We start from the raw sequence: 26,786 nt of genomic DNA, 5'->3' as shown, positions 1-26,786 counted from the left end.
CTGGCCTCCCCTCTGACCTGGGGCTGGTACAGCACCTCAGGCCAGGCAAGCTTGGAACTGGTCCTGGAGGACCTGGTGTCAGTGTGCCCAAGCGTACACGGAGGGCCTTGACCTGTCTACCTGTCTGACCTCTAGGAGCCCTCCCAGGACCGGCCTCTTTCCCTTCCCAGCACTTAAATGTCTGTGCAGCTTTCATGTGCACCCTTGGGCCTGCTCTCCAGGCCCGACGCTCACCAGGGCCCTCTGAGGGTGGGTCCCGTCCCGTCCTCCACCCACCCCACACCCCACACCGTGGGGTTAGGTTCAGCCAGAGGCTTCCACCCTCACCCCCAGCCAAAGCTCTTTGCTGGGCATTTGGAATTGAATTGGAAATTCAATGCAGGAAAAAACTGCCTTGAGGCCTAGATACTGGCCTCTGGGGCGACTCTAAACAGGACCCAGATGCCTCAGCTCTGGGGCTCAGGCGAATACCGGCCCTTCCCAGAGGCCGGAGGAGGCCAGGCCAGGAAGGGGCCCGCTGTTGCACGTGGAGCCGCCCCCGGCATTGACTGTGCGCCCACGCACGCGGGGCGGCCGCTGGCCTGGGGGATGGCACAGACTAGGGCCGGGATGTGGAGTGAGCGTGTTTCCAGGCCGAGGGGCCGTTTATTCAGAAGCCCTCGCAGGGCAGTCCCGGGCAGTGGCGACGCCTGGGCCGGGTTCCCCTGCCTCCTGGGGCCGTAGGGCGCGGGGGGCTGGGCGCACCGGAGGCCGCGCGATACCCGCTCCAGCCCCCGCCGCGGCCGCCTCTGCAGTGAGGCCCCTGCGCGCCTAGGTGGAGCCCGACCCGCGGTTTTCGGCCGGACCGGCCTCGCCTGACCCGCCGGCGCGCCAGGCGGGGGCGCTGCAGGGCGGCGGGGGTCCCCCGGGTCCCCTCCGCGGCCCAGTACGCATCGGCTGCTCGGCGGGCCGGGCGGAGCGCAGAGGGCGGCGGGCGCGGGCCGGAGTCCGAGCGCCGCGCTGCCCCTCCCGCCGCCTTCCCAGAAGGGCCGAGCTGAGCGGGCAGTGGGCACGCGCCGAGGGCCGGAGCGGCGGCATCCCGTGGGCGAGGCGCGCATTCTCGCCGGCCCCACCTGTCGGCGCGGGCGCCACCGGCCCCGGCCTCGGCCCCGGCCCCCGGCAACGCCAGCCGGGCGGGCGGCCCGCGGGAGCGCCGGCCCGGTCTCAACCGGCCACCGAGGCGGAGGCGCGGGCTCCCGGAGCGCGGAGGCCGGCACCGTCCGAGGGCGACCGGGCCGCGCAAGTTCTCTCCCTGCGGGCTGGGCCCGGCCGCGCGGGCCCCGGCGGCGGCGATGGTGCGGCGGCCCCGCGCCCTGCGCGCAGCCCTGGCCCCGCGCCCGGTTTTCCGCGGCGGCGGCGCGGCCCCCTGAGCCCCGGGCCGGAGCGAGCGCGGCGGCGGCGGCTTTGGAGAGGAAGGCGACGCCGGGCAGCGGCGGGAGGCGACAGGCGGCCAGCGGCCGGGCCGTTGCGCAATCTGCGGCCCGCCGTCCGGGCCCTGCCGGCGGCGCGGCTCCGGGGGCGACGGCGGGGCTGATTCATGGGGCCGCGGCGGCCGTCCCCCCGCGCCCGGGCCCCCGGCGCCCCGCAGCCCGCGATGGTGGCCGGGCGGCCGCCGCGGCCAGAGCCTCGGTGCTAACCTCCCCGCCCCGCCCGCCCCCTCCCCGCGCCCCCGCCCGCTCCCCTCCCCTCCCCCTGCCCAAAAAGACACAGCCTGGCTCCCGGAGCGGCGCCTCCAGTCGCGGCGGAGCGCGGCGTTGGCGCGGATGGAGGGCGCGAGCGGGCGGCCGCGGCGGCTGCACCCAGCGGGGCGCTGATGCGGCGCCTGGACCTTCGCTGCTCGACTAGGGGGGCGTCGGCCGAGTGGGCACTCCGCGATGCAGCTCTTGAAGGCGCTCTGGGCACTCGCGGGGGCCGCGCTCTGCTGCTTCCTCGTCCTGGTGATTCACGCGCAGTTCCTGAAAGAAGGTAATTGTCCCCCGCGCGCCTGGCTTCCAGCACGTTCCGCCGCCACCGCCGCCGCTCTCGGCCCGGCCGGCCTGGCGCTACTGCGGGGCCCGGGCGGCCGGCACGGACCCTGCCGCTCCGCTCACATCGGGGGTCCGAGGTGGCGCGCGGCGGGGTTTTGGCGCGGCGACCTCGGTGGCTCTCGCGCCGCCGGGGCTCCGGCCCGTTCCCGGGCTGCTGTGCCGTCCCCTGCCCCGCACGGCTCGTTGGCAGCGGCGCCCGGCCGCTCTCCGCGGGCCTTCGGTAGATGGCACCCGCGCTCCATCCTGGCGGGCCTGACTCGGGGCCCGGGCGGCGGGAGCCCAGGGCGAGGCCTGCGCGCCCGCATCCCGCTCTCCACGCCGCCTTCCGGACGAGTCCAGGACCCGCGGGCTCTAGGAGCAGGGACTTGACAGCCAGAGCAGCTGGCCCCGCACCAAGTCCGGCCCCCCTGCCCTCCCGGTGCCTGCTTGAGAGCGGGGCTGTCTTTAGGATCCCGTTCTTGGGACTTGCTTGAGTCGTGCAAGTTGATAGTGGGACCGGCGCAGCCGGAGGAATCTGTGGGAGGGGTAGCCCTGCCTCAGGGTTCCAGGGCAGGAGTACGCGGGCTGGTATGGTCGTGGTGGGTGGCTGCCCGAGAACCCTGGGCACTCCTGGAAACTTCCTGACTCGAAGGCCAGCTCTCCTGGAGGAGGGCTACCCTGGTGCACCGTGGGCTCAGCCTGGCTGGCCTTTCTGGAACAGCCGACCTAGGCACCCACGGCCCAGGCAGCACCCACTGTCTGCCTGCAGCTAGCAGTGCCCTTGCCCACAGGCACCTTACCCCCAGCGCTGCCTGCTGCTGCCCCTGGCCATGAGGGAACACCCGCCGAGCTCAGGGCTGGTGTGGCCTGGAGTGTGGGCAGATCCTCATTAGCTCGTGGCTCTTACAAAGGAAGGGTTGGCAACATTCAGCTGCTTCCCTGACTAGCTAACGAGCTGCCTCTGGCTTCCTGGGGAAGCAGGTAGGTGTAGGAGGCCAGCCTCGGTCCGTCACCTGCTCCGTTGGCCCGGTGTCCTTTTCCTTCCCTTGATTTTGAGTCCAGGCCCTGAATGGAGAGGGGACTGTCCCAGGGGCTGCTGCAGGCCTGGCCTGCCCTGAGAGGGCCTGGTGTTTCCGCTGAGCTGGAGGCCAGCCGTCCACCACCGACCGGCTTGCTGACTTGCTTCAGGAGAGGACGGTTCTGCTGGGGGTGGCTGGTCCCCTGGGGCTGGCAAGCCTCCTAAGGTCTGATCTTGGCTGTGTCCTCTGCCAGGTGGCCGGGGGTCCCTGCACAGCTGAGCCTTCCTGGGCCGCAGGCCCTCACCCTTCCCTCCCCTGATCTTCCTCTCGGGGGGAATTCATTTTGAAAGGGGGACTCCTGTGTTCACTGCTGCTAAGGTCGAAAGGGCCCGGCTCTGTGGGAGTTCCTGTGATGAGGGGCGTCTTCCATGATTTTCAAGCTGCCTTAGCAAGCGAGTGGAGCTCTGGCAGCCTGGGACTGGATGGTTCCCTTCTGCTCGCCTGCTGGGAGCTGACCGCTCCTGCTGTCTTTACGGGGCACTGCCGTCCTCCTGACGCCCCGCATCTTAAGGTCAAGACGTACGTTTTGGTGAAGAGAAAAGAGTGTTTATGTCTTGGATCTGAAGAATCTGTGTGTGGGGCAGGCCAGCGTATTAGAGACTAGGCTTGCTCTGGGAGTGTGGTGTTTTCTGTGGATGGGCTATTGGAGAGCCCTGCACAGAAACCTCAGCGTTTGCTCTGGGGGGGCTAGAGGCTCCTCAATGTTCTTGAAGACAGTGTGGAGACAGGAAGGTGGGACACGGGGCTGGGAGCAGGTGCGCGTTCTGGCGGTGCTCAGGGGAAGTCTGAGTGTTTGCACAGCCCTCTGGGATTCTTGGAAGTGCCGTGCGTCCACCCTGAAATGTCATGTCCGTGCTTCCCGGGATGGGGCCCACCCTGCAACATCACGTACTTGCTTTCTGGGATGCAGTGCCCTTTGCTGCATGCCTCTGATGAAAGGCCAGACCTGGAGAGTATCCCTGTCCTCTCTGAGCTGCCCTTCCCGCCCTTTGGGGTCAGGAGCCCCGGGCAGGCGCTGGGAGGGTGGCGGGCCCACCCTGGATGCAGGGGAGACACAGGCCCTTCCCGGCTGGAGGCTGCAGGTTCCAGGCCACTTCCGTCCAGTGGTGTGCTGGCCAGCGGGAGGGAGGGAGCGAGGCAGCGAGGCAGCGAGGCGGGCGGACGGACAATTGTGACTTGTTGTCTGTGGACGAGTGGGAAAGGGCTGTTTAAATAGCCATTTCCTTGAATCAGGTTTTTTCAGAGGTGAAGAATGGGGGACCCAGGGAGCCGTTTTTCCACACTTTGCCTTTTGTGCGGAGATGCGGGTCACCCCGTGGCTAATCCGTCCCCCTCTGGCCAGTCTGTCTCCCACTGTTGGTGAAGATGAATAGGGCTGTGGACGAGAGAGAGGCGTATTGTGGTCCCTAGTTGCAGCCTTGGCTGGGCCAGTCTTTGTGAGAGCGTCCTGCCTGCCGCATCGGGCCTGGCCTGGGCGGCTGGAGGGCTGGTGAGAAAGGCCCCGGTCACGGCCACGGCCACGGCGTGGGGTGTGGGAGCTCAGGGACCAGGGTAGTTCCTTCTGCTGCTCGCTGCTCGGGACACCCTGACCCTCCTCTGGAAAGCCAGAGCCGTCCTTTGCGTTCGGATGCAGCCTGACATGCCCTGTGCTTGTGAACTACAGTCAAGGTGGGGCGGGAGGGGGCAGTCTGGGCAACCAGATTTCAAATACAGCCTCTTAATCGGGGTTGGGGGCAGAGCATCGGCGTGGTGGTGCACTGGGAGAGGGCAGAGGAGAGACACCCTTTTCTCTCCCTAACTGCGCTTGGTCTCAGAACACAGCCTTAAGGAAACGGCCAGAATTAGAAGAAATATTTTCCATCTCCCTCTACCATAGACTTTAAGATATTTTTCTCCAAGCCTTTCAGTTACTGCACAGATGACAGCTTTCACGTTGCTGCTGATGGAACAAGAACAGTAACCACTCCACAGAAAGGCAGGGCGATGGGCCATTTGGCTTGTTCCTGGAGGTGAGGACCTGAGGTCTATCTGTCTCCTTCACTCCTTTTGGGGGCAGGGGAGCCTGGGAGGCGGTGGGCGTGTTGTTCACAGCCTTCGCGTGTTCCTATTGAGAACGTGTTTCGGGAGATGAGCATGTGTGTCTGGCTGCCCTTGCAGTGGACCCGGCCTCGATTCCAGAGGTCCTTTCTGAATCGCCGCTGCCTTCTGAATTGGACAGCTGCTCTGAGGGCCAACTGTTGAGCAAACAGGATTCGACTTTTATTTATTTAGTTAGCTCTTCATTCTGGAAGTGAAGCGGAATTCTGGGACCCGGCGGCTGGGAAGGCGCACGCTTAACCACGTACGGTCCCTTCACGGTCTTCTGTTAACTGTCATGGCTCTGCGCGCTGGTCATTAATTGCTGTAGTCGTTACGAGATCAGTAGTTAGTACAGTGTTACTGTGTACTGTGTCTGTTACATCTGTGAGTTTAAGATGTGGACAGAGGTCTTAGGACTGACATAGCAGAGTTCCTGGCACCTTGGAGTCCATCGGAAATATTTGCTAGATCCAAAGATCATCCCAGTTGTAACACATATGGGGGTCCCAGGGGCACAAGGGGGCAGGTGTGTGCGGGTCGCCCACTGTGGGCAAGGGCTGTGGATCCCATGTCAAGCTTCTGAAAATGGGAGCAGTTTTGGGGCCCAGGCTACACCCAGATCATTCTCAGAGGCTGTGATAGCGGAGGAGAGTCGGGGACAGATGCTTGGGGCCTGCGTTCCAGGTGCTTCCGGCCACCCACCCAGACCTCCCTGCCGGCTGCGGGGTGCCCAGCCTGAGTCTCTGGGCCGCATGCGGAGGGAGCTGATCAGGCTTCCTCCCCTGCCCCCAAGCAGAGTTTATTTGCGAGGCCAGGTGAGTGGGACTGGTTGCCGGGGAGGCGGGGTGGCATCGCAAAGGCGTGAAAAATAGCCCAGCTCCTTTATCATCATTTACTACCATTTCCATGACGAAGGATCTGCATAAAACCCACACTCGCCGTAATGGGAGCCTCGTTGCTGAGTGCCTGACAGCCGCAAAAGTGAAAGCAGAAAGGGACTGGACACGGAGGCGACTGTTCAGGCGTGAGGGGCCCCTGCGGCGCGGCGCGGCTGCTGTCACACTCCCCAGGGCCTGGGCACACGCGTGCACACTCAGGAGGGCCGCTCTTAGCCTGACGCCCCCACCGCAGCTCTGGACATTCTTCAGGCCCCGCCTGGCTTCCGCCCTGAGGGCGTTGGGGAGCCGTGCAGGGGACCACGCGAGTACCAGCTCAGGGGTCTGACACCGGGGTGTCTGCCCATCCTGGGGACGCAGCCCTGTGCAGGGCACCAGCAGAGAGGGGGCAGTGCGACGGCCGGGCCCCCTCCCTGGTGGAGGGCCACCAGGGCCTGGAGGAGGCGGGTCGTGGTGGATCCCTGGCGATGCATGGAACACTGCTGACGTTTCCTGTGTGTGAATGTGTGCGTGGATGTGGTGACGTTCGCTAAACTCTCACGTGCATTATACGTGATGCCCTTCGACACGTGAAGTAGGTGAGATACATTGTGAACTTGATCTAGAATCAATTCAGTGAACTTGATCTAGAATCAGAGCCGTCCCTGTATCCCTGCACTTACACGTCAGTAAATCGTTACAGGAAAGGCATGGAGTATAATAGGAACCTATGTAACGGATGATGTAAAGTAAGTAAGTATGCATCTGTTTGTAACACGTGCTGTTGTTCACACACACATTTAATAAATGGACTTAGGGCTCCTTAGAGGTGCACGTTGATGACCCCTGCAGTCACCGCCCTACTGTAGGGGCGACCAGCTTGCCCTCCTGTGACGTTTTCCTTTCATCTTTCCTTTCATCAAGTCTGTTCCTGTGTGCACACCCAGGCACACACATGTGTAACATACAAACATGTAAACACATGCACACATGGACAGGCACACGGGCGTGAATGGACACACACACAAGTGTGTGATGCAGCCCCCAGCCTGGAGGCGGGGAGCAGAGGGTAAGGCCTCCACCTCCGCTTCCTGGCCCCTGCGGTCCTGTCCCTGCACCCGATACCCTGCGGGGTGCCTTTCAGAGCGGCCACGTGCTGTTCTTTATTTTCACGGATGAAGCAAGCGAGGCCTGGCGACGTCCAAGGACAGGCGCAGGTCACAGAGGTCAAGGGGACGTGGGCCGACGTATGGGCTCACTTTTTCTCTGCTTGGTTCCGGGGGCAAGTGGCAGCCTGGTCTTACATCCATCTCCCCTCACACATCCTGATGCCTGCCTCGCCGACTCAGCGCCTGGCCAGTGGCTCACATGTGCTTGTGCAGATGGCCTGTGGGATTAGGAAGCCGGGTGGCAGTGTGATATCAGGCAAGTCACTGGGCCACTGGGACCCTCAGTCTCCTCCTCGGCAGGCTGGAAAGGATCGTAGAAACTGTTGCTCTGGGTGATCTTGACATGGACAGACGGGCCGCTCCACCCAGACTCGCTTAGCTGAGAAGGACGTTCGCTGATCTCGGGTGGAATCGCCACCAGGGCTCGAGCCTCGGCCTGGGTCCACACCCCACTCCCTGCCCCCCGGAGATTCGTCCTCCAGATGACTCAGCCTGGGAGGCCTCGGCTGTGGCTGCCAGCACTTTCTGGGACACTGGGCCCTGGCTCCAAGGAGTCCTCGGGGAAGGGCAGGGCCCTCCGTCCGTCCCTCCCTACCGAGGGCTCTGACTGCCGGCCCAACCTGTGCCCTCTCTCTGAGCAGAGTGGCAGGCTCTTCAGAGCCATCTCCACAGAGAGGGCCTCCCAAAAAGAAGGGGGAGCCCAGGACAGCTGAAGGGGTGGGGGACGAGCCCAGCCCCCGCAGGACCCCTCTGGGACCCATCAGACTGAGGGTCTGGGCCGTGTTCCTGGGGGAGGTGGCCCAGGAAAGAGCCAGAAGCAAGCCTGGGCCCTGAGAGCCCGGTGGGCGGGGGTGGCCGGGGCCTGCCGGGGTTTGGAGTCCACTGACCAGGCTTGACTGAAGCCCTGCCCTCCCTGACGGAGTTTCCATCTCCGAGTGGCCCTGGAGAGTCAGGGGCAGGAAGGCTGGGACCTGCCCACGTCCTCTGCGTTACTTAGGCCTGACGGCGGGCTGACTTGTGCCGGTGGCGTGGGGCTGAGATGCTGTCCGCGCGGGTGGCCCACAGCTGCGGGGAGCGGGGCTCACCGGGCCTCTGCTGAGCTGGCAGCACAGGGGCTGGCGGTGGAGGGATGGTGCTCTCGGCAGACCCCGTTCCCCAGCCGTGACCCGGGTGGCAAGAAGGACCAGCCCCTTGCTTCCAGGCACTGGTGTGTCTGTGTGTGGGTGAAGGGCTGGGGGCTGGACGCGGGCCCACCCCTCTGGAGGGGGTTGGGCACATGTTTGCAGGTGGGGAGCACCCCCAGCAAAGCTTGGCTTTGCTGGATCATCCTCTTCCTGCAGTCCACGTGGCGGGCGGCGGCTTCTGCCACTGGCTGCCCACGGTGCCCAGATGGCCCAGGGCGGAAGCCGGGCCACGTGCTTGGTCGCACCGTCCGGTGGTGTCTCCGAGGCCGCCCTGCGTGCACGCTGCCACGCCCAGCTGTGTGACCTTGATGGTGTCCACGGTGATTTCCATAAGGTCCTCCATGGGTCATGTCACCGCTTTGCCCAAACACAACTTTTCAGGGAGCGGGAGGGAGACCTGCCCTGTGCCCCAGCCCCTCTGGCCGCCGGGGGAGCTCGGGGGGCACTGCCCAGACCACCTCCATGTTCCCTTTCAGCATGAATGTCCTTGGAGAAAGCAGGTCACAGACTCAGATCACTGCTCCGGGGACTTGAGTGGGGCGTCGTGGCTGAGACCCCAGCCCCGTGGATGGAGTCACACGGCTGTGGCCAGGCCAGGCCTCGGGGTGTGGGTGCACCTGGTGGTCCTCACGGCCCACGCTTGGGGGTGGGCGACCCCGGGTCCGGCCTTTCCCGTCCACAGGCCCATGTCTATTTGCTCCCCTTTCCTTCTCCCAGAGGCACGTGCGAGTCTAACTGCTCTGTCAGATGAAAACCCTGCAGGTGTGATGCGACCTGTGGCGTCCAAGCCAAGATGCTCTCAGTGGCTGAGACGGGCTGGGAGGACCTGGACAGTCTCGGGCCTTCCCAGGGGCGGGACGGGACGGTCAGGGTGGTGCCTCTCCAGCCGCGTGCTGGCCGCCTCGAAGGCAGCTGTGACCCAGGGACACTCAAATGGCGCCTTGGGCAGGCTTTGGGGGAGCCCAGCGGGTGCTGGAAGGGCCACTGTGGCCTTCACTGCACTGACCTCCGTGGACTTCTGGTCAGCGATGGCTCGGGCCTTGGAGGGCACGGGGTGGTCACCCCGAGGGCAGCCCCGGAGGCCTCCGTCCATCAGCTCACGGCCCTGGCGGGTACCTCGGGCACCAGCTCCCTGGCTTGGGGGCCATCCGAGGTCTCAGGCAGGGTGGGCACCATCCTCAACATTGACCGTCGGCCCCCGTGTTCCCCACCCTGCACTGGACTTGGGGTGAGACAGCAGGGATTGGGCTGTGGCCTCTGGGTACCAGTGGCTGGCTCTGGGCCCTGGTCTCCTGCTATGACAGCAGAGTCCCGCAGGGGCCTGAGGCTGGACCTGCCGAGGGCCGCCCCCTCTGCCGCTGGCCCCCAGCCTCCAGAGCCCCTGGTTTGGGCAGGAGGCTGTGTTCTGGAAGGCTCCGGGCTCGGGCAAGCATGCTGCCCTCTGGGACTCTCCCTGAGGACCCTGCCGAAGCCCCAGGCCTAACACACACGTCCGCCCTTGGCCCTGTGCTCTCCCCTGCGATTCTGGAGGAGGGTGTGCAGACTTTAAAACACACACTCTTTTCAAAGTCAGCTTGTGCCTAGAGAAGGCGGATTTTATTAGCCAATTACCTCTCTTCTTCTCTGATCACAGGAGCGGCCAAGCAGGCCCTCCGATGTGCTTCACTGACAGCAGCCCAGACCTCGCTGATAAATAACCGTGCTTTGCAAGCCCACAGCCTCCTCCTGAGCCCTCCCTCCCCAGGGAGCTCCTGGGGCCAGTTGCCTGGGTGACGGCCTGGCTAGACACGCCCACACAGTGTGGTGCACGTATCGAGCGCCTGCTGTATGCCGGGCACGGGCTGTGTGCTGGGGCTGGCGGGTTCAGTGGGACCATATATGTGACGAGCAGAGCAGAAGCTCCAGTGTGTGCCCTTTGAGAAATGCACAGCTGAGGGGTCGAGTGGTGGCCCCCTAAGGACAGGTCCACTCAGAACCTGTGGACGTGGCCAGATTCAGAAGCAGGGTCTTTGCAGGTGTAGTGAAGGTCAGATTCTCCAGATGAGGTTGTCCTGGATCCAGGTCTACCCTCTATCCAAGGACAAGTGTCCTTAGAAGAGATGCAGGGAGAGGCCACGCGAAGATGGAGGCAGAGACAGTGATGTGTCCACAAGCCCAGGGAGGCTCGCAGCCTCCCAAGGCCGCAGGAAGTGGGCAGAGCCCTCCCCCACAGCCTCCAGAGGGAGCATGACCCTGCCCACACCGTGACCTTGAACCTATGGCTTCCAGGACTTGGGAGAATGAATTTCTGTGGTTTGCGATCATTTTTACGGTGACCACAGGAACCCGACAGGCCACACAGGGGCGATGGAGGGAGCACCGGCCAGGAGGAGCTGAATCACCTGTGCCACCTGTGCCAGGGGTGCAGGGGTCTCACCTCCACCTTGTGTCCCGAGGAGGCCTGGACGGGCAGGTGCTCCATCAGCGTTCTGGCAAAGATACGGTTTCCCACCTGGCACCTGAACCCACGGGTGTGACGGCCACTGAGTTTCAGGTTGAAGCAGAAGCTGAGTCCCCCGGCGGTGGGGCTGGGGGGGGGGCGGAAGTTCTCAATGCGCCTCCGTCCATAAATCAGCGTTTCCCAAAGCCAGGGCACGTACGTTGTGCATACGAGATGGCTTTGTTTGGGCTTGGTGGGCATTTTTCATTTTAATGGTCGTGTGTATATTTTTATGGTTACCTTCTATTTACGGCCGTGGCTCTGCCTTCCCACGTACAGGAGAAGGACAGTTCCTTTCCAGCTGCATAGGGACCTTCTGTGTGGTGGGTTGCGGTGGAAATGCTGAGCTGCTGGGATGCATGTTTATTAAGCACCTACTGAGTGCCTGCCCCGGCGAACAGGCTGAGGCAAGGAGTGGGGCGCGGGAGGCTGGTGGGCACAGCTCAGGGCTGTGCAGGCAGCAGGGGCTCCGGAAAGTTGTGCGGGCGCGTGGGGGTCATCGCAGGCCTGCGCTCCAGGAACTGTGGTCACTTCCTTGATGTCCAGGCCAGCTGAGGACGAAGGGGCCTCCCTCCGATGCGGGACGTGGACTCCATGGTGGGCCCTGTCATGGAGAAGTGGGCGGTCAGCTTCCAGGGGCTGCCGTCACAAAGGACCGTGACTGGAGGCAGGGTGGGGGTGCTTGAAGAACAGACATGTATTGTCTTCTCCTTCTGGAGGCCAGAAGTCCAGGTCAGGACGTTGCAGGGTGGGTTCCTTCCAGGCCTCTTTCCCACTTCTGGTGGCTCCAAACACCCCTGACTTTCCTGGGCTTGTGGCCCCACCACTCCAGTCCCTGCCTGCTGTCACGTGTCGTTCTCCCTGTGTCTCAGATCTTCGTCTCTCTTATCAGGACCCTGGTCCTTGGATTTAGGCCCCACCCAGACCCAGATGGTCGCATCCTGAGAGCCTTCACTGTATCTGCAAGGACATCTATTCCAGATAAAACCACGTTCTGAGGTTCTGGGTAGACCCATCTTTGGGGTCCACCGTTCCGCTCACCCCATGGTGGGGTGGAAGAGGATGCGCCCCTGTGCCTGGGCACTAACACCATCACCAGGGCCAGAGGTCTTGCAGATCTTAGAGCAACAAGCACCAGCTTCCTTCCAGTCTGGGTCTTGCCTGTGTTTGGGGTTCTCCCGGGGGCTGGGGGCCAGTACAGTTTGTAGGAGTGTGGAGTGGAGCAGGGCTTCCTCCCCCCTGAACCCCATTGCTCCCTGATGGAAGGGGCAGCCCTGGGAGACCCCTGCATCCTGCATTTGGAGGTCCTGTCGTCCCACCCACACTGTGCCTGCCGTCTGCAGGCTGAGCTAACCGCACGGGTCCAGGTCGCTGCCTCTGCTCATGGACGGCACGTGTCCATTTGAAAGTTATTTGTTTTTTTCTTTGCTTTCTCTCTTTTTTTAAAGAAATTTGTGAAAGCCACTTTGGCATTGGTGCCTGGCCTCCCCCAAGGCACGTTGGATTCCATTTGGAATAGTCTGTTGCCAACTTAACAGTTACCCAGCACGTTATTAAAAATGTGTTTGTAACGTTTATTCCTTTGATTCCCAAGTCATCCTGATGTGTTCACTCATGTTGGTTGAACCTCGCATATTTCTTTTTCATGAAGTGTGTGGCTTGGCGATGAGAGCGAAATGCAGGATTCTGGGTGTTGAGTTAATTTCCCACTGTGGCTGGGAAGGTGTAGGCAGGAAAGGGGGGGGTGCTTTCCCTGAGGAATCTTCTAGAATGGAAGGTGGTTCCTCTTGGGTGGAAAGCACCATGAGAGCCAGAGATTCGGGGAGCAGGAGAGCAGCCCCCAGGCCCCATTGCAGGCTTCCCGTCGGGATCCTGCTTCCCCGGCCTGTCGTGGGAGGGCATCTGATGTGGCCAGCCACCTGGAGGGCGGCCTGTGATGCCTTGAGGTTTGACCGTGGGGGAGGGTGCAGAGGTGTTGGGAGGTCCTGAGGGCGGCCTCACTGTGGACAGAGGCCTCTTGCTGGTTTGGGGAGGAGACAGGGACACGAGAGGTGGCCATGGGGAGGTCCAGGTGAGGGAGGGCCAGCGTGTGCCCAGGCGGAGGAATCAGAAGGTGGGGGACAGACCAAGGGCGCCTGGAGGTGGCCTGCTGGGCCAGTGGCCTCCCTGTGCCCTTGGCGGGCATGGCAGCTCCCACACCTGTGCTGCAAGGTGAGGGGTCGTCTCCCTGGGTGCTGGACACTTGTCCACTCACATGCGGTTCCCCAGAGGTCAGAGGTGAGGAGGGCGAGGTGGCTGAAGGGGGCGGGGGGCTTGATGAAGCCGTCAGTGGGCGTTGTCCTCCGCAGGTGTGTTTCTCGATGGCCTGGGACATGCCACCCTCTGTCTCAAAAACGACACCCTTCCCACGGGAGCGCAGCCGAGCCTCGTGGCCGGAAGCTCCCTTCAGCCGCTGGAGAAGTGACCGGAGGTGTGGTGCAGCACGTGGTCCAGGAGTAGCTGGTGTCTGCCTGCACACGTGGCGGGGGCTCCCTGGGAGGTGGGAGTGCTGCCCTGGGAGTCTGTGGGTCCTGAGACAACGTCCTTCCAGGGACCAGCTCGTCCCGTCCCATCAGTCACTGACCCCCTCCCCCCATCCCAGGTGACAGTCCTGGGAGCCCATGGTCGCTCGGTGCAGTCTGGGCTCACCGTCTACGACCTTGAGGACTTGTGTTCTTCGTGCCTGGACTGGAGGGCGGCGGGGGCCGGGGACGGCGGTTAGGCCAGCAGGTGCCGCTAGAGCATCCCTTGCCTTTCGGACAGTGTGTGGGGGTGAGGCTGCCCTTCCACCCTGCCCGGGCCCGGGGTCCGTGCCTCCCGCCTCCCAGCCGCTGCCTTGGGCTGAAGGTTCTCGACACAGCCGCGGGCAGGCGGGCTGGTGTCTGCAGCTTCTTCCCGCCTTCCCGTCCTGTCCTCGTGTGGATGCACTTTGGGTGCCGAAAGGCTGGGCTCGGCCTCCCGGGGCTCTGGGGCGTGGGAGCACCAGTGTCAACAGAATTTCCTGGAAAACTTAGCAGTCGACGCAGCGAAGGGAGCATTCGTGGTGCTCCCCCGACGCCCATATGTTTTCTGGGACTGAACTTGGGAGGTTCCAGGGGAGGCCGTGGGACTCGCTGGGCGGGGCCCCTGGGGCTGATCGTGTGTGAAGTCTGGTCCATGTGATGGAGATCCAGCCCTTGACGTCCTGGGCACAGGGGCTTCCTCGGAGCTTGCTGAGTGAGGGAAGGGAGACAGGACGACTGAGTTGCCTGCAGCCGCGGGAGGGGGTGTCTGCATGGACCCCGGCAGGAGCCATAGTGGGCCCAAGTGGCTGGTCCCATCAGAGCATCACCTGCTGAATTTCCCGGAGTGACTCCGTGTGCACAGGCCGGCCTGGGCCCACACTCGTGTCACTGGCAGGCCTTGGGGTTTGTTTGGAAAAGGAGACTCAGACTCAGAACTGCTGGAGATGGAGGCGGTGGGAAAGCGTCTGGTGTGACCGCTTCCTTGTACCAGGCACACTGAGGCCCGGTGGGAGAGGGACTTGCCCAAGGCCGCTGGGCTCAGAGAATGACATCGGCAGATGTCAGGGAAGTGGATTTTCAGGCGGGGAGATGGGTCTGGCCGAAGGCTTACAGGGGCCATCCCTCCACAGCGCAGGTGGGAGCCCGGAGCCGAGCAGGCTGGGGCCTGCGCAGCTGGGCTGATGCGGCTGATGGCGGGGCCTGGGGCCTGCAGGGCTGCGTCTGGCTAGTTATTTAGTCGAGAGAAACGTTCCACCTGACCCTCTGATCCGCATCTCAAGTGACCAACTGCTGGAAACGGCACTTTTATCCCCAGGCCTCCCCCTCCCCGCCGCCTGCACCATCTCCAGGGCGGCGTGCTCTGCAAGCTGGGGGTCTGACCACAGGGCACCGTGGAATCCTCGCCACCAGCCAGCCGGGGCACTGGCCAGCTGTGGCCGTGGCCTTGCCCTCCTGGGCCTCCCCTTCCCAGTCTGTAAAGTCGGGGTGCTCCTGGCCGCCCTGCCCCGGCTGCGATACGGTGATGAAGGGCCCCCGAGATTGTGGGGAGGGGGCGTGGGCAGCTCACAGCGCGGTGCCCGCACCTCGGAAGCCCTTGGTCCGCGAGGCTATTACTTTTAGCTATTTTTGTTGCTTTTCTTGTTACTCAAGACGTAGCTCTTACAGAGCCATGGTTTCCTAGGAGGCTGATCGTGACAAATGCCAGAAAACAGAGGCATCTTACCAGCCCCTGTGCGGGGGCCTGCAGACCCTCCAGGCCCTCAAAGCTTACCAGCCCCTGTGCGGGGGCCTGCAGACCCTCCAGGCCCTCGAAGCCGTGCCTTCTCCATCCCTGGAGTGATGTCTGTGTCTCTCGGGGACTCACAGGGACGACCCTGGGGGTCCGGGGGCTGCTCTTGGCTGGCAGACCTGCCCCAGCCTCGGGGTGCAGCCAGGGCCCGGCCGGGCTTGGGGCCGTGGGTTGCCCAGGAGATGGCAGACGTCTGTGTGTCTGACCCCCTCAAGAGGGCCGCTGGGATGGGCCGGGAGCACCCGAGGGGTCCTCGCGGGCCGTACACGTGCGGGGAACCTCTTGGTTTGCTGCCAGTGCCGAGCACGTGTCGATCTGAACACACGCCGGTGCCTGGCGTCACGTGGCTCCCTCACAGTAGTCAGGGGCTCCTGTGTGGGTCCCCCGTTCCCTTCAGCCACCTGCTGGTGGACAGTGCAGCGTAGATGGCCAGGCAGATGGAACCCTCGGCGTGGAGCTCTGGCCGCTGAGACCGTGGAAACGTGCACCAGCTCGTCGCCGAGCCTCAGGGTGGAGCTGGCGTGTGGGCCGAGCCCCCTCCTGTGCGCGTCTGTGTTCTGCACACAGGAGCCCTTTGGACCCCGGCCTGAGGGTGATCCCTCGTCCATAGGAGACTCTCGGCTGCAAGACTGTCCGGATTAGCTGTCCCCACGACCCTGGGCACACAGAGCCACACATCAGCGAGTCTGGAATGAAGTGTTCCTTGAGCCCCGTGCTCCAGTGAGCGGTGAGCCCGCGTCGCACTCGGAGTTGGCGCTCCGAGCGTATTTGCAGCTGTGCAACCACGTCTCCGGGCTTCGCTGCCCTGACCACAGAGGGGTCCTCCTAACGCCTTCCTGTCTGGGGGGTGTGGTACAGCCCTGGGGTCTTGCAAGGAGACCGGCTCCAACTCAGGGGGACTCCCTGTCCCCCAAGCGGTCTCCCCCAGGCTCCTCTGTGTCTCCAGCCCCCAGGGTAGCGGTGGTCAGCGCCGTGCCATCAGCTCCAGCTGGCATATGCCGGGAGCGAGGGCAGCTGATGGCAAGGCGCTGACCGGCCGTACAGAAAAAGCTGGGAACGTGGATGCATTTTGTTCTGAGGATCAAGCGGTCCCCACTGGCAGGAATGAGGTCCTCCAGGGCAGGGGAGCTGGAAGCTGCTCTCCAGGCCAAATCCAGACAAGCAGGGGCCGCAGAGGCCATGGCAGCGTGTCCTGGTCGAGAGGAGCTGGGCGGGGGGCTCCGCATCGCCGCCGTGGACCCCTGGGAGCCCAGCGAGGTCCGCCCCACCCCTTGTTGGTTAATTATTGTCTGCGGGGCCCCTAACATCACCAGACACTAATCCTTTAAGAACAGAGACCATCTTCAACAACAGCTGAATTCCAAGCCGAATACATTAAAACTTCTCCAGCATGCTGTCTGTAGCCTTATTAAGTGGCAAGATTATGCAAAAAAAATCGTTAAGTTTGATAATGCACCTTTCCGTGAGGTTCCTACGGAACGTTCGTTATCTCCCATTGGGCTCTGTTTAAGCTCGACTGCAGGGGAATTAGTGGTATTACTGTTTAAATCTTCACTTTTGTGTTAAGAAAGCATCTTGCAAAGCTTTTGAAATGTATCTTGAAAGCAATGCCTAGTTTCCTGGGTTTAACAAGGGGGTGAGTGCAAGGGGTTTCAAAGCCCGCTAATCTGTAGGTATTTTGGTCGTGTACCAGTAGATTTTTTTTCATCTCATTAAAAAAAAAAGGTGTTGTTTTCCTGAAAGTTACTGAGATAAAGTTGTTTCAGAGGCCAGGGGATGTGGAGACGACATGGCCTCAGAGGGCCCAGGCCAGCCTTGCTAGCTGGGCACCGAGGGCCAGGTCTGGCGCTGGGCTCTGGGCACACGGCCGGGGAGGAGGGGACAGCAGCCTCGCTGGCTCCCTTCAAAGGCATGTTCCAGATGTGCATGCACAGATGAATGGATAGACGAGGTCTCCAAACGAGATCCACCGAGCCTGGTGGCAGGCTTGTCCTTGGGCAGGTGTGCAGGATGCCCTCAGGGCAGGCTAGCAGGTGTCAGGGGTCATCAGGTGTCAGGGCTCAGCAGGTGTCAGGGCTCAGCAGGTGTCAGGGCCCAGCAGGGCTCAGGGGTCAGCAGGGGTCAGGGCCCGGCAGGGCTCAGGGGTCAGCAGGGGTCAGGGCCCGGCAGGGCTCAGGGCTCAGCAGGGGTCAGGGGTCAGCAGGTGTCAGGGTTCAGCAGGTGTCAGGGGTCAGCAGGTGTCAGGGCCTGGCAGGGCTCAGGGGTCAGCAGGTGGTCCCCAGAGGCGTCCGTCTTCCGGGGGAGGGAGCCCCCGCGGCCGCCTGGTGCGGATGCGCTTTGTCTCCTGCTCGGGGCTGGTGTTCTTTCGGGGCCGTCCTGTAACGAGGCTGGAAGCCCTAGCCCCGCCCCTCAGGGCCGGTGGCAGCCTCTCACCAATCTGCAGGCCTTGCCTGAGGCGCCCTGCTCGCCTCTCCGGGCTAAGAACCTCTGGCTGGGGGTGCGGGAGCCCATGGCCCAGAGCGCAGGTGGGCCGTTCGCCCGCTGGCCATCCAGGCCTTGCTGTCCTGTGGCCCGTGCCTGAGGCTCTCCCTCTGTCACCTGATCTTCATTTTGGGGTGGCCCTGTTGTGCCCCATTTCTGCTAGAGCTCCAGACTCCAGCTAAGATAAAACAGCAGTGGACACGTGCCCCACCTTGGAAACTATGCGACACCCCTGGGAATGGGCGGGGGGCCAGGGGGCCTGGCGAGGGCCGTGTTCGGACAGCCCAGAGCCGGGGGAGCCAGTGGGGTGTGTGTAGGGACGTGGGGCCCCCGGAAAGGTGGCAGCCCAGGGTGGGGTCCCGGCAGGACCAGCAAGTGGGGCCCCGGGCACCCACCACCGAGCTTCAGAGCAGAGGCTGCTCGAAGGCTCTGGGAGGTGAAAGGGGCTGTTGGCAGCCGTGTGGCCACGTTTGTCCTGCCCAGCGAGGCACGTCCACTCTTGGTTTTCACCTTTTTAAAGTGCACGTGTGTGTGTGTACACGTGTGCATGCATCTCTTTATTATGGTGTGTGTGTGTGTGTGTGTGTGTGTGAGCAGGTGATTTACTGGTGTAGGTAGCGCCTTTACGTCGCACAGGGTTCGGAGGAAGGGCTGCCAGCCTGTGCCCTCGAGGTGCCCAAGCCTGATGCACCGCGACGGAAGGCACAGAGCTGACGCATACCAGCTCGCAGGCGTGCCGGCCTCTCTGTTCTCCTGGGTGGGAGGTTTCGTTTCCTAAAAAATAGCTTTTATCACAGTTTTCGTTCTTGGCTCCAGCCTCTCTCGCGGCTCTTCCTGTAGCCGGGCGGCCTGTCTGAGCAGCAGGCGGGACCCGAGGGGCTCGGGGCACGGAGGACCCCGGCTCCATGTCTGGCGTCTCAGGACATGGCGGGGCATGGGGGCGCCCAGGCAGATGGCCACAGTCCCGCCAGTTGTTGCCTCTTCCAACAAGCGATTTTTACTGTAATGACTCAGCTTCCCAGACGGTCAGCGATGGGCTCGCCTGCCAGGAAGTGGGGCCCTCAGCCATAGTGATGGACGGCCTCCAGATGTCACTTTGGGAGAATGCGTTGTGGGGTGGGATAGCTCAAGGCCAGGCCCCTCTGCCTCTGGGCTGCTGGGGTCACAGAAGTCCAGAGGTCACCCAGCTTTGGGGGTCCTTTGCTTAGTAGGGGATCTGCTGTCAGTCAGGGTCGTGATACAGTTTGGATGTGCCCAAGGGCATCCCTGGGGTGCACAGGAAAGTCCCGGCACCTTCCATCTGTCTTCTCACTGAAGGCACCGGGACGCGGCACCTGGTCCCGTAGGTTGAGGCCCTGGGGACTGGGCACCCGTCTGGCACCAACAGCCGTCCCCATCCACGTGGTGCCCGCTGGGCGTTCCTCAGTGGCAAGCTGCCCAGGGTTGTCATGGAGACATGACATGCATGTGGGGCTGGAGGAGGCTTTGGCTCTGGAGCCTTTGGGCCTGGGCTGGGTGGCTTCCAGGCAGAGGCCCCCTTCTTCTCCCCTCCTGCTCCCCTCTGTGCTGACAGCACCGTGAGCTGGGGCCTGTCCAGCGGAGACACCGTGAGCCCCTGCCCTAGGGTGGCACGCGAGTGAAGGGTGGAGGGAAGGCCGGGTGGGGAAGCGGAACACCTGTGAGGAAACAGGTGGGGCTCCTGGCAAGGGTGGAGGCGGGCCATTTGGGGAAGAGAGGGGCGGGGAGCAGAGCCCTGAGGGAGGAGAGGCCCAGTGGCACCCGGCTCAGCCAGTAAGTGCATGTCTGTGGTGGTGGTGGTGGTGGTGATGGTGGCGGAGGTGGTCATCGTGATGACAGCGATGGTGGAGGTGATGGTTGTGGTGGTGATGGTGGTGGGAACCAATCTCTCTGTTTCGGTGTCTTACATCCACCACCTCCTGTAACCCTAACAGCCCTCGTAGGTTGAAGGCAGGTATTACCTCCATCTTACACGTGGGATTTTTGAGATTTTAGAGGTGACCCAACACGAGTGCCCTGGTCGACCTCAGGTGGAAACTCGAGACTGACGGATTCCAGAATCGGGCCTGCCTTTGTCACTCCAAGGCACACGGTGGAAATAATTACGATCTGTTTGTTGCGTTGGCCTGAGTAGCAAGAGAGGCTGCCGGCGTCTGGAGCCCTGAGGGCTGAGGGGTCAGTATCCAGGCATGGCTGTCCTGGCCCCTGCCCACAGCTGGGGTGGGCATTGCTAACCCAGGGCTGAAGGTGCCCATGGGGTCAGGCCTAGGGAGCCCCGAGTCACGCATGGCTCGGGTTCTGGGTTCACAGCCCCGGGCAGTGTGACAGGGCGGCCTCCCTCCAAAGGAGGATGCTGGGCTCTGCATATGGAGGACAGGACAAGGTGGTGATTGCGGGGGACTCAGCCCTGTGAGCCCAGCGAGTCTGCACAGGGTCAGGCCTTAGGAGGCCTCAGAGCTCTTGTCCTGCTGGGTGACGTCTGGGCGGCCCCAGATCACCCTTTGCAGACTCAGCTGCAGATCCCCGGGCTCAGCTTCTGGGACACGTGTGCCCTCTGGTCTCAAGGGTACTTGCACCCAGAAATCCCACCTCGGGGAATTTGTCCTGGGACACACGGAGAGCTATCCTGGGATCTGACGAAATCGTGTGGGGAGGGACTGGGGAGCTTGTCCCGGGGCAGATGGTGAGGGTCTCCCGGCATCTCCAATGTGGACAGTACCCCCAGCCACCGAGGTGGGAACATCAGTGATACTTTCAAAAATGAAGAAAAGCAGGCTTACACTGTACGTACAAAGCTCCCCCGGTTACCCTGGAGTTCCGTGTTTATAAGCATAGGTGTTTATGTGAGACACATGGAGAGGAAACACCGGGGGGAGCACGTGCTGGAGAGCTCACCTTGGCGGCTTCCCTGGGTGGCACGATTTTCCGTGAAATGTGTTTTCTCTCTTCTCTGATATTCTTGTTTTTATGTAAAAATCACATTTACTTTTATGTGCAAAAGCACATCATTAAAAAGCACATTAACTGCCGCCTCTGCTCTGGGGTTGGCCATCGAGTTCCCAAGGGGAGGGTCACCCCTCCGCCCTGCCTCTTACCTGTGCACCTGAGCGGATGCAGACACATGGTGGGGCATGGTGATGGTTTACTGCTCTGGACCGTTGCTGGGCTCGTACATGAGCCCTGGCTGTGACCCAGGCGTCCCCGTGGCCCGAGGCACACGCAGTCCCCGCTGGTGACATCTCCCCAGGCAGAAAGAACCCAGGTCCCGCATCCCTTCTACTGAGGTGGTTTGATGCCACCCCTGTGCCCTGAGGGTGGCAGGATGCGGATGCAAGCTTGGGGAACCACACAGTGGCCCCTCACCCAGGCACGCTGGTCCAGGTGCCCACTGAGGTGGGATGCGGTATCAGTCGCGGTATCAGGCGTGGCGCAGGTGGCTATGTCATGGGGCAGGTGTGCACGTGGGACCTTGGAGGCCAGACCACCTGCTCGGCTGCTGCACTCCATGTCGTGAGCGCCCCAGGGCCAGCTCGGCCCCCGTTGGACAGCTCTGCCTTCCACCCGCCTTCCCCACAGGCTGCCCGCTCCAGTGCCCCAGCCAGGCCAGCGCGTCCTCCCAAATCCCCTGCTGTCCTCCTCTTCTCCTCCTGACCTGGGCTCTGTCATCTCCCGCGGCAAGGACAGCCCCTCCCCAGCCCACCCGTCCTGGCCCTTTTAGATGGAAGGGTTCCTTGAGAGTCTGGTGCAGGAGGGCCCCTTCTTCAGCACAGTGTGGGGCCATCTGTACAGCCCATCATCAGTGGGTCTTAAAACGGGGGGAAATTCTGACACGTGGTTGGGCCTCAAGGACAGCACACTCAGGGAATAAGCCAGACACAGAAGGACAGATACTGTGATTCCACCCGTGTGAGGTCCCTGGAGCCCTCAGAGCCTCAGGCACAGAAAGTAGACGGCGGGGCCAGGGTCTGGGGGAGGGGGAGGGGGAGTCAGTGTGTAATTGGGGGCAGGGTTTCCGTTTGGGAAGATGAGAAAGTTCTGGTGGTGGTGGTCGCACGGAAGTGTGAATGGGCTCAGTGCTGCTGAGCTGTGCACTTAAAATGGCTGAGAAAGTGAATTTTGTTATGGGCATTTTACCAGAATAAAAACTAACCAACTAGCTGGAGGAGGGGCCTCTTCCCAGAGAGGCACGTCTGTGTGCCCACAGACCCATGGGTGCACGGGGTCCCCTCAGCCCCCCAAGCCTTTCTCCTGCTAGTGGGGTACAGCAGGCCCCTCTCAGCTTGGGGGGGCCCTGGGTGGCTGTGGGGTGACGGTGGGTCCTCCCTGTCTGTGAACCTGGAGGCTCCCCGTGGGGTCTGTGTGCCCCTGTGACCCAGCCTCCCCGCACCTCGGTGGGCGCCACCGTGAGGCCCACTGGCCTGAGTCTTAGGTGCTGGCCTGAGATGATGCTGCCTGGACAGCAGGTGCCCTGGGCTGGGGTGAGGGGGCGGAGAGCCCCAGATGCACTCCCAGCCCCAGGGGGGCTGCGTCTAGGGGTCCTGGGGGCGTTAGTTAGTTGTGTTCTTTGCCAGGAGCAGATGCTGGGCAGGAACGTCGTGAGCCTTGTAGTCCGTCGTGATTCACCCGCACCCTGCAGAGGACGAGGCGCGTGCATTTTAGAGCAGAGTTCTCTGGGGGGCCTGTCCGGGGACGGGGCCCTTTCCTCTGTGTGTGTGTGTGTGTGTGTGTGTGTGTGTGTGTGTGTGTGTGTGTGTGTGTGTGGAGGGGGGGCGGTGGCACTGCTGTGAGTTGTGTGACAAAGCGCAGGGCAGGGCCCCCTCTCCAGAAGCCCTCCAGCCTTTCCGTGCTCCTGTGACTCAAGGCGGGACCTCCCTGGGGCAGACGGAAGCCTCCCAGCGCCCAGGGCTCTGGGCCCGACGGCCCAGCCTCCCACGGTCTGGGTGCGGGGCCCCGAGCCACAGCTGCGTGAGTATCACGGCCTCTGGCCCTGGTTTCCACGCTCCTCGGAGAGGCGCTGGCAGGCACTTGTCGTCATGGGGAAAGTGGACTCGGATCCCGGGGGATGGTGGGGAGCGGTGGTAAGCCCCCAGCTGCTGTCACGGGTGTCAGTCCCTCTTCTCTTGAAGCAGCACCTACAGAAGCGCGGCGATGGGTGCGGGGCTGCAGACGACTAATGCCTCCTGAGTGGGAGGCGCCTTCCCGTGCGGAGGCCAAGGCTGTGAGGGTGGACGCTCTGCCCCTCCGCCTCGCAACACGGGCACCGTGGGAGGGCCCCCTGCAGGGCACGGGTGAATCAGGACGGACTACAAGGCTCACGACATTTCTGCCCGGCACACCCGGGGAAGCCAGGAGGGGTGGCCCAGGCCGGGGCATTTCCGGGCTGGACATGGAGGCCCTGCTGGGTCAAGGGAACATGGATACACGTCCTCGCTGGCCCCGCGGTGAGCACAGGTGCCCGCCGCCCACCCCCGCCCTTGGGTGGCAGCAGGTGCGGGTCAGGGCTCCCGGGCGCCTCCCGCCCTCCTGGACGTTGGAGGCCTCCTGGGGCAGCCCCACGTGCCGCTCACCACTGCAGCGGTCACTTCTCTGTCCAGTAGAAGCGCATCTTCTCCAGCAGAAGCCTGAGGTCTTCTTCTCAGACTCTGGGTTTGAGTCATAGATGGATGGCAGGTACCTCCTCCACGGAGACCCTCTCTCCCAGGGGGTGGACCTTTGCACATCTGGTTTCACAGATCGCTGAAGCAGGAACACAGGCGCTAGCAGCACAGAGCTGATCTGGGTTTGGGGCCGGGGTGGGGGGCTTCCTGGTGGAGGTGACGTCCAAGCTGATCCAGAAAGAGGAGCAGAGAACCAGGGGGCCCAATGCAGTGAGGCCGTGAGGCAGAGGGTCTAGCTGACCTCAGGGCAGCGTCACTCCCAAACAGGCGGACACTGGAGACCTGCTGGGGTTGGGTCGCCCCTTGAGCAGCGAGCTTGAGACTCCCCCCCCCCGCCATCCTTCAGAAAAGAACAAGAAGGTGTCCGGCGGGGGTCCTGGAGGGAGGGGCGCTTGTTGATGGCTCGTGTGTGACCCCCCAGCACGGACAAGACTTCGAGTGCCGTTATCCGAAAACTATAAGCCCACCACCGGGAATGCGGAAGCGCCCTCAGTAAATCCTGCTGTGCTGAGGGGCGTCTGTTTGATGGGCGTTGGAGGCGAGGGCATCCCTGAAAGGGAGCAGGAGCTGCAGGCCCCCCGCCCGCCCCCCAGGAGCGCGGCCGAGGCTGCGAGGGTGGACCCTCCACGCGGGGCTCCTGAGATAAGAACTGTTGTTTACACCTTGAAATGTTTGAACACGCTTAAAGAGAATAGCTCATGAAATTCAAATCACAGTGTCGGGGGGCGAGCACCCCACATCTGTCTGTCTGTGGTTTTCTGGGCCGCACAGTCTGCAGTGAGCAGCTGTCAGGGGGGCCCATGGCTGCAGAGCCAAGGACCTTTGCCGTCTTCGCTCCGGGAAAGGCCTTCGGGTCCCCAAGCCAAAGTGGTGATGACTCAACGCGTGGAGAGGGCCGTCACTGAGGGAAAGACGGCCTCGGCTTCCTCACCCACCTCGGAGCTTGAGTTGGCGGAGTCTGGGGGAGGCCGAGTGGCATTCACTCTGTAATGCAGGCGGTCCGTCTGATACCCGAGAGCACAGCTGGCTGCAGCCGTGACGAGGCCAGGGGGCCTAGCAGGGGGATGCGGAGCGAGGCCAGCCCTGGTCCTGTGCTGATCCGTGACCTTGGCCAGCTGCTCCACCCCTGGGTCCTCCGTGTGGGTCCTTATAAGGGGCTCAGGGAGGTCAGAGAGAAAGTAGGAGGCGTGATGGCAGAGGCAGAGGTCTGAGTTTAGTGGAGAAGGGGCGGGAGCCTCCAGAAGCCGGCAAGTCGGGCGCGATCCCCGGAAGCCGCCCGCCCTGACCTGAGCCCCGCAGGCCCCGTCGGTCTCTGGGGCTGGGCACTGCTCTCTGCGTTGCTGGAGACCAGCCCGTCGGAGGTGACGTCTGTTGCAGGAGCCACAGGCAGTTCGTAAGAGGCCTGCAGGTGCGCCCGCCCTGGGCCCGCGCCCGCCCTGCTGGCTCACTGCCATCGCCCCTCAGGCTGAGTGACCGTTAGAGCAGCTGGGGGATGGCACTGCGCAGCATGGTGGCCCCCCGACCTCAGAAGGGAGGCTGGCGTTCAGGGAACACCCCCCAGGACAGGCTGCGTGGTCAGTCTGCCCCATTCCCTGCTGAGTGTCTGCAGTGCGTGTCCATCGACACTGTAGCTGGGGTCATGCGGGCCTGGGGAAGGGCACGTCCTGGGCCAGCCCACTCGAGGGGGTGTGCCCTGCCCTGAGCACCTGGTGAGTGAACACCTCGGCCCAGGTCCCTGTGCAACGTGGGCCGGAAAGTCCCCGTTCTTACTAGGAGTGAGATCGCTGACCCAGGAGAGTCAGGCCCCAGGAGATACGGCCTCCGCACCAGCCCGGCTGCACACCGCCGGGGGGAGCCCTTTGTCTCCTGGGCCCTTTGTCTCCCAGGTCAAAACCCACTTCCCGTGTCTCTGAGCTGCACATACCCAAGTTCCTGAGAGCCGCACCCCGTGGGTGCTATTTCTGCCCATTTCTCAGGTAGGGAAGCCGAGGCAGAGCCAGGCTTCGAACCCAGGGAGTCTGGCCTGTGCGCGTAACCTGCAGGCTGCGTGGAAGCAGACGTGGCGGAGGGAGCCCCGGCGTTTCTGACAGGGGGCTCAGTGGGAGTGGGCGTCCTCTGCCGGCCTCGGCACGGCCCCCACCGCGTGGGCCCAGAGCCGCTTTCCCAGGCCTGAGACGTGCTTTGCGAGCGGACACCGTGTCCACGCGTGGCGTTCCGTGTCGCGTTCCCGTTCTCACGTCTTCATATTTACTTCTGCAGCGTCGATTGAATGAGAAAAGGCCGTCTGCGCACTTTTGAGACAAGAGGCCTCGTAAATATTGGAACAAGCTCGGGATTTACTTGCTATAAAGACGCCCTGGACGGCGCTGCCCGGTGCTCGGTAATTGATCGGCCGGCTTAACGATCGTCGTTGGCCGTTAGGCCGCTCGGGCGCGTGGCGGCGTGGGGAGCTGGGCCACGTGGCCTCGGAGGCCCGTCCCCCTGGTTGGCGAGGGGGGCGTCCGGGCCCCTTTGCTCGCGAAGCTCCTTCACACCCGTCCTGTTCCCCTGCCCCTGCCCGTGAGGGCGGTGGGCTTGGAGTTGCCCGATGAGCGGCTCTGCTGACCTTTGCAGAGCAGAGGAGTGGTGGATGGGATGGACGAACACGTGAGCTGCTTGACTTCCCGAGGCGGTGACCTGCCTTCAGCCTGAGTGTCCTCACTCCTAGCGAGAGCTGGGGCTTTCTGGCCCATATTCTTCCTAGATCCAGCCCTGGCATGAGCCCTGGGAGCCCTGGACCCTGTGTTGGAGGTACCATCTCTCCCACAGTTGCTGGCCAGGTGCTCCCAGGGGTGCGGGACGCAGCTGGACCCCAGAGTCCTAGGCCCCCCATTCAAGGAGGACTTTGGTGACTTAGGCTGACCCTCACATTACAATTCGGGGACTGGTGGTAGCACAGGGAACGGCAGCCCCAGCGTCCACCCGAGTGGTGGCATCAGGACGGAGACACGGCCTCCGCACCAGCCCGGCTGCACACTGCGGGTGGGGAGCCCTTTGTCTCCGAGGTCAAAACCCACTTCCCGTGTCTCTGAGCTGCACACACCCAAGTCCCAGGCTCTGGGCACTACAACCTGGGTGTTTATGGGGTGCAGAGCTGCAGGCATCTTATTGAAATGCCAATGTCAAATCCAATAGGAAAGGAAGAAAGGAAAGGAAGGGGCGTGAACCTGAGTTGGGGGTGGTCAGGCTGGAGGATGGAAGGAGAGAAGCTCCCGTCCCATCCCCGACCACAGCCTTGCTGCCCTGTGCCTACACCCAGCCCTGGAGACCAGATCTTGTCCCATGACTGATGGCTCAGGCTGCCCCAAGAGCCGGACATCTGGGGCCTGAGCCCAGCGCCCAGGTTCCA

General features: G+C 63.0%; 1 protein-coding gene across 2 annotated transcripts in view; it reads left to right on the top strand.

The window, feature by feature from the left end:
* Positions 1–26,786, top strand: part of TAFA5 (TAFA chemokine like family member 5) — a 196,159-nt gene that overhangs the window by 76,774 nt on the left and 92,599 nt on the right. Inside the window, exon 1 of one of the 2 annotated variants that reach the window (XM_060164725.1) lies at positions 1,815–2,004. The exons of the other annotated variant lie outside the window; for it this stretch is intronic. Within the exon in view, the coding sequence (XP_060020708.1) occupies positions 1,914–2,004 (91 nt within the window). The 5' untranslated portion in view covers positions 1,815–1,913. Of the gene's footprint in view, positions 1–1,814; positions 2,005–26,786 lie in introns of those variants that run through there. 2 annotated transcript variants of the gene reach the window in all.

This window comes from Lagenorhynchus albirostris, chromosome 11 (genome assembly GCF_949774975.1).
Source record: "Lagenorhynchus albirostris chromosome 11, mLagAlb1.1, whole genome shotgun sequence".
Taxonomy (NCBI): Eukaryota; Metazoa; Chordata; class Mammalia; order Artiodactyla; family Delphinidae; genus Lagenorhynchus; species Lagenorhynchus albirostris.
The sequence above is the reverse complement of the archived record's forward strand: the minus strand, read 5'-3'. Positions and strand labels throughout refer to the sequence as shown.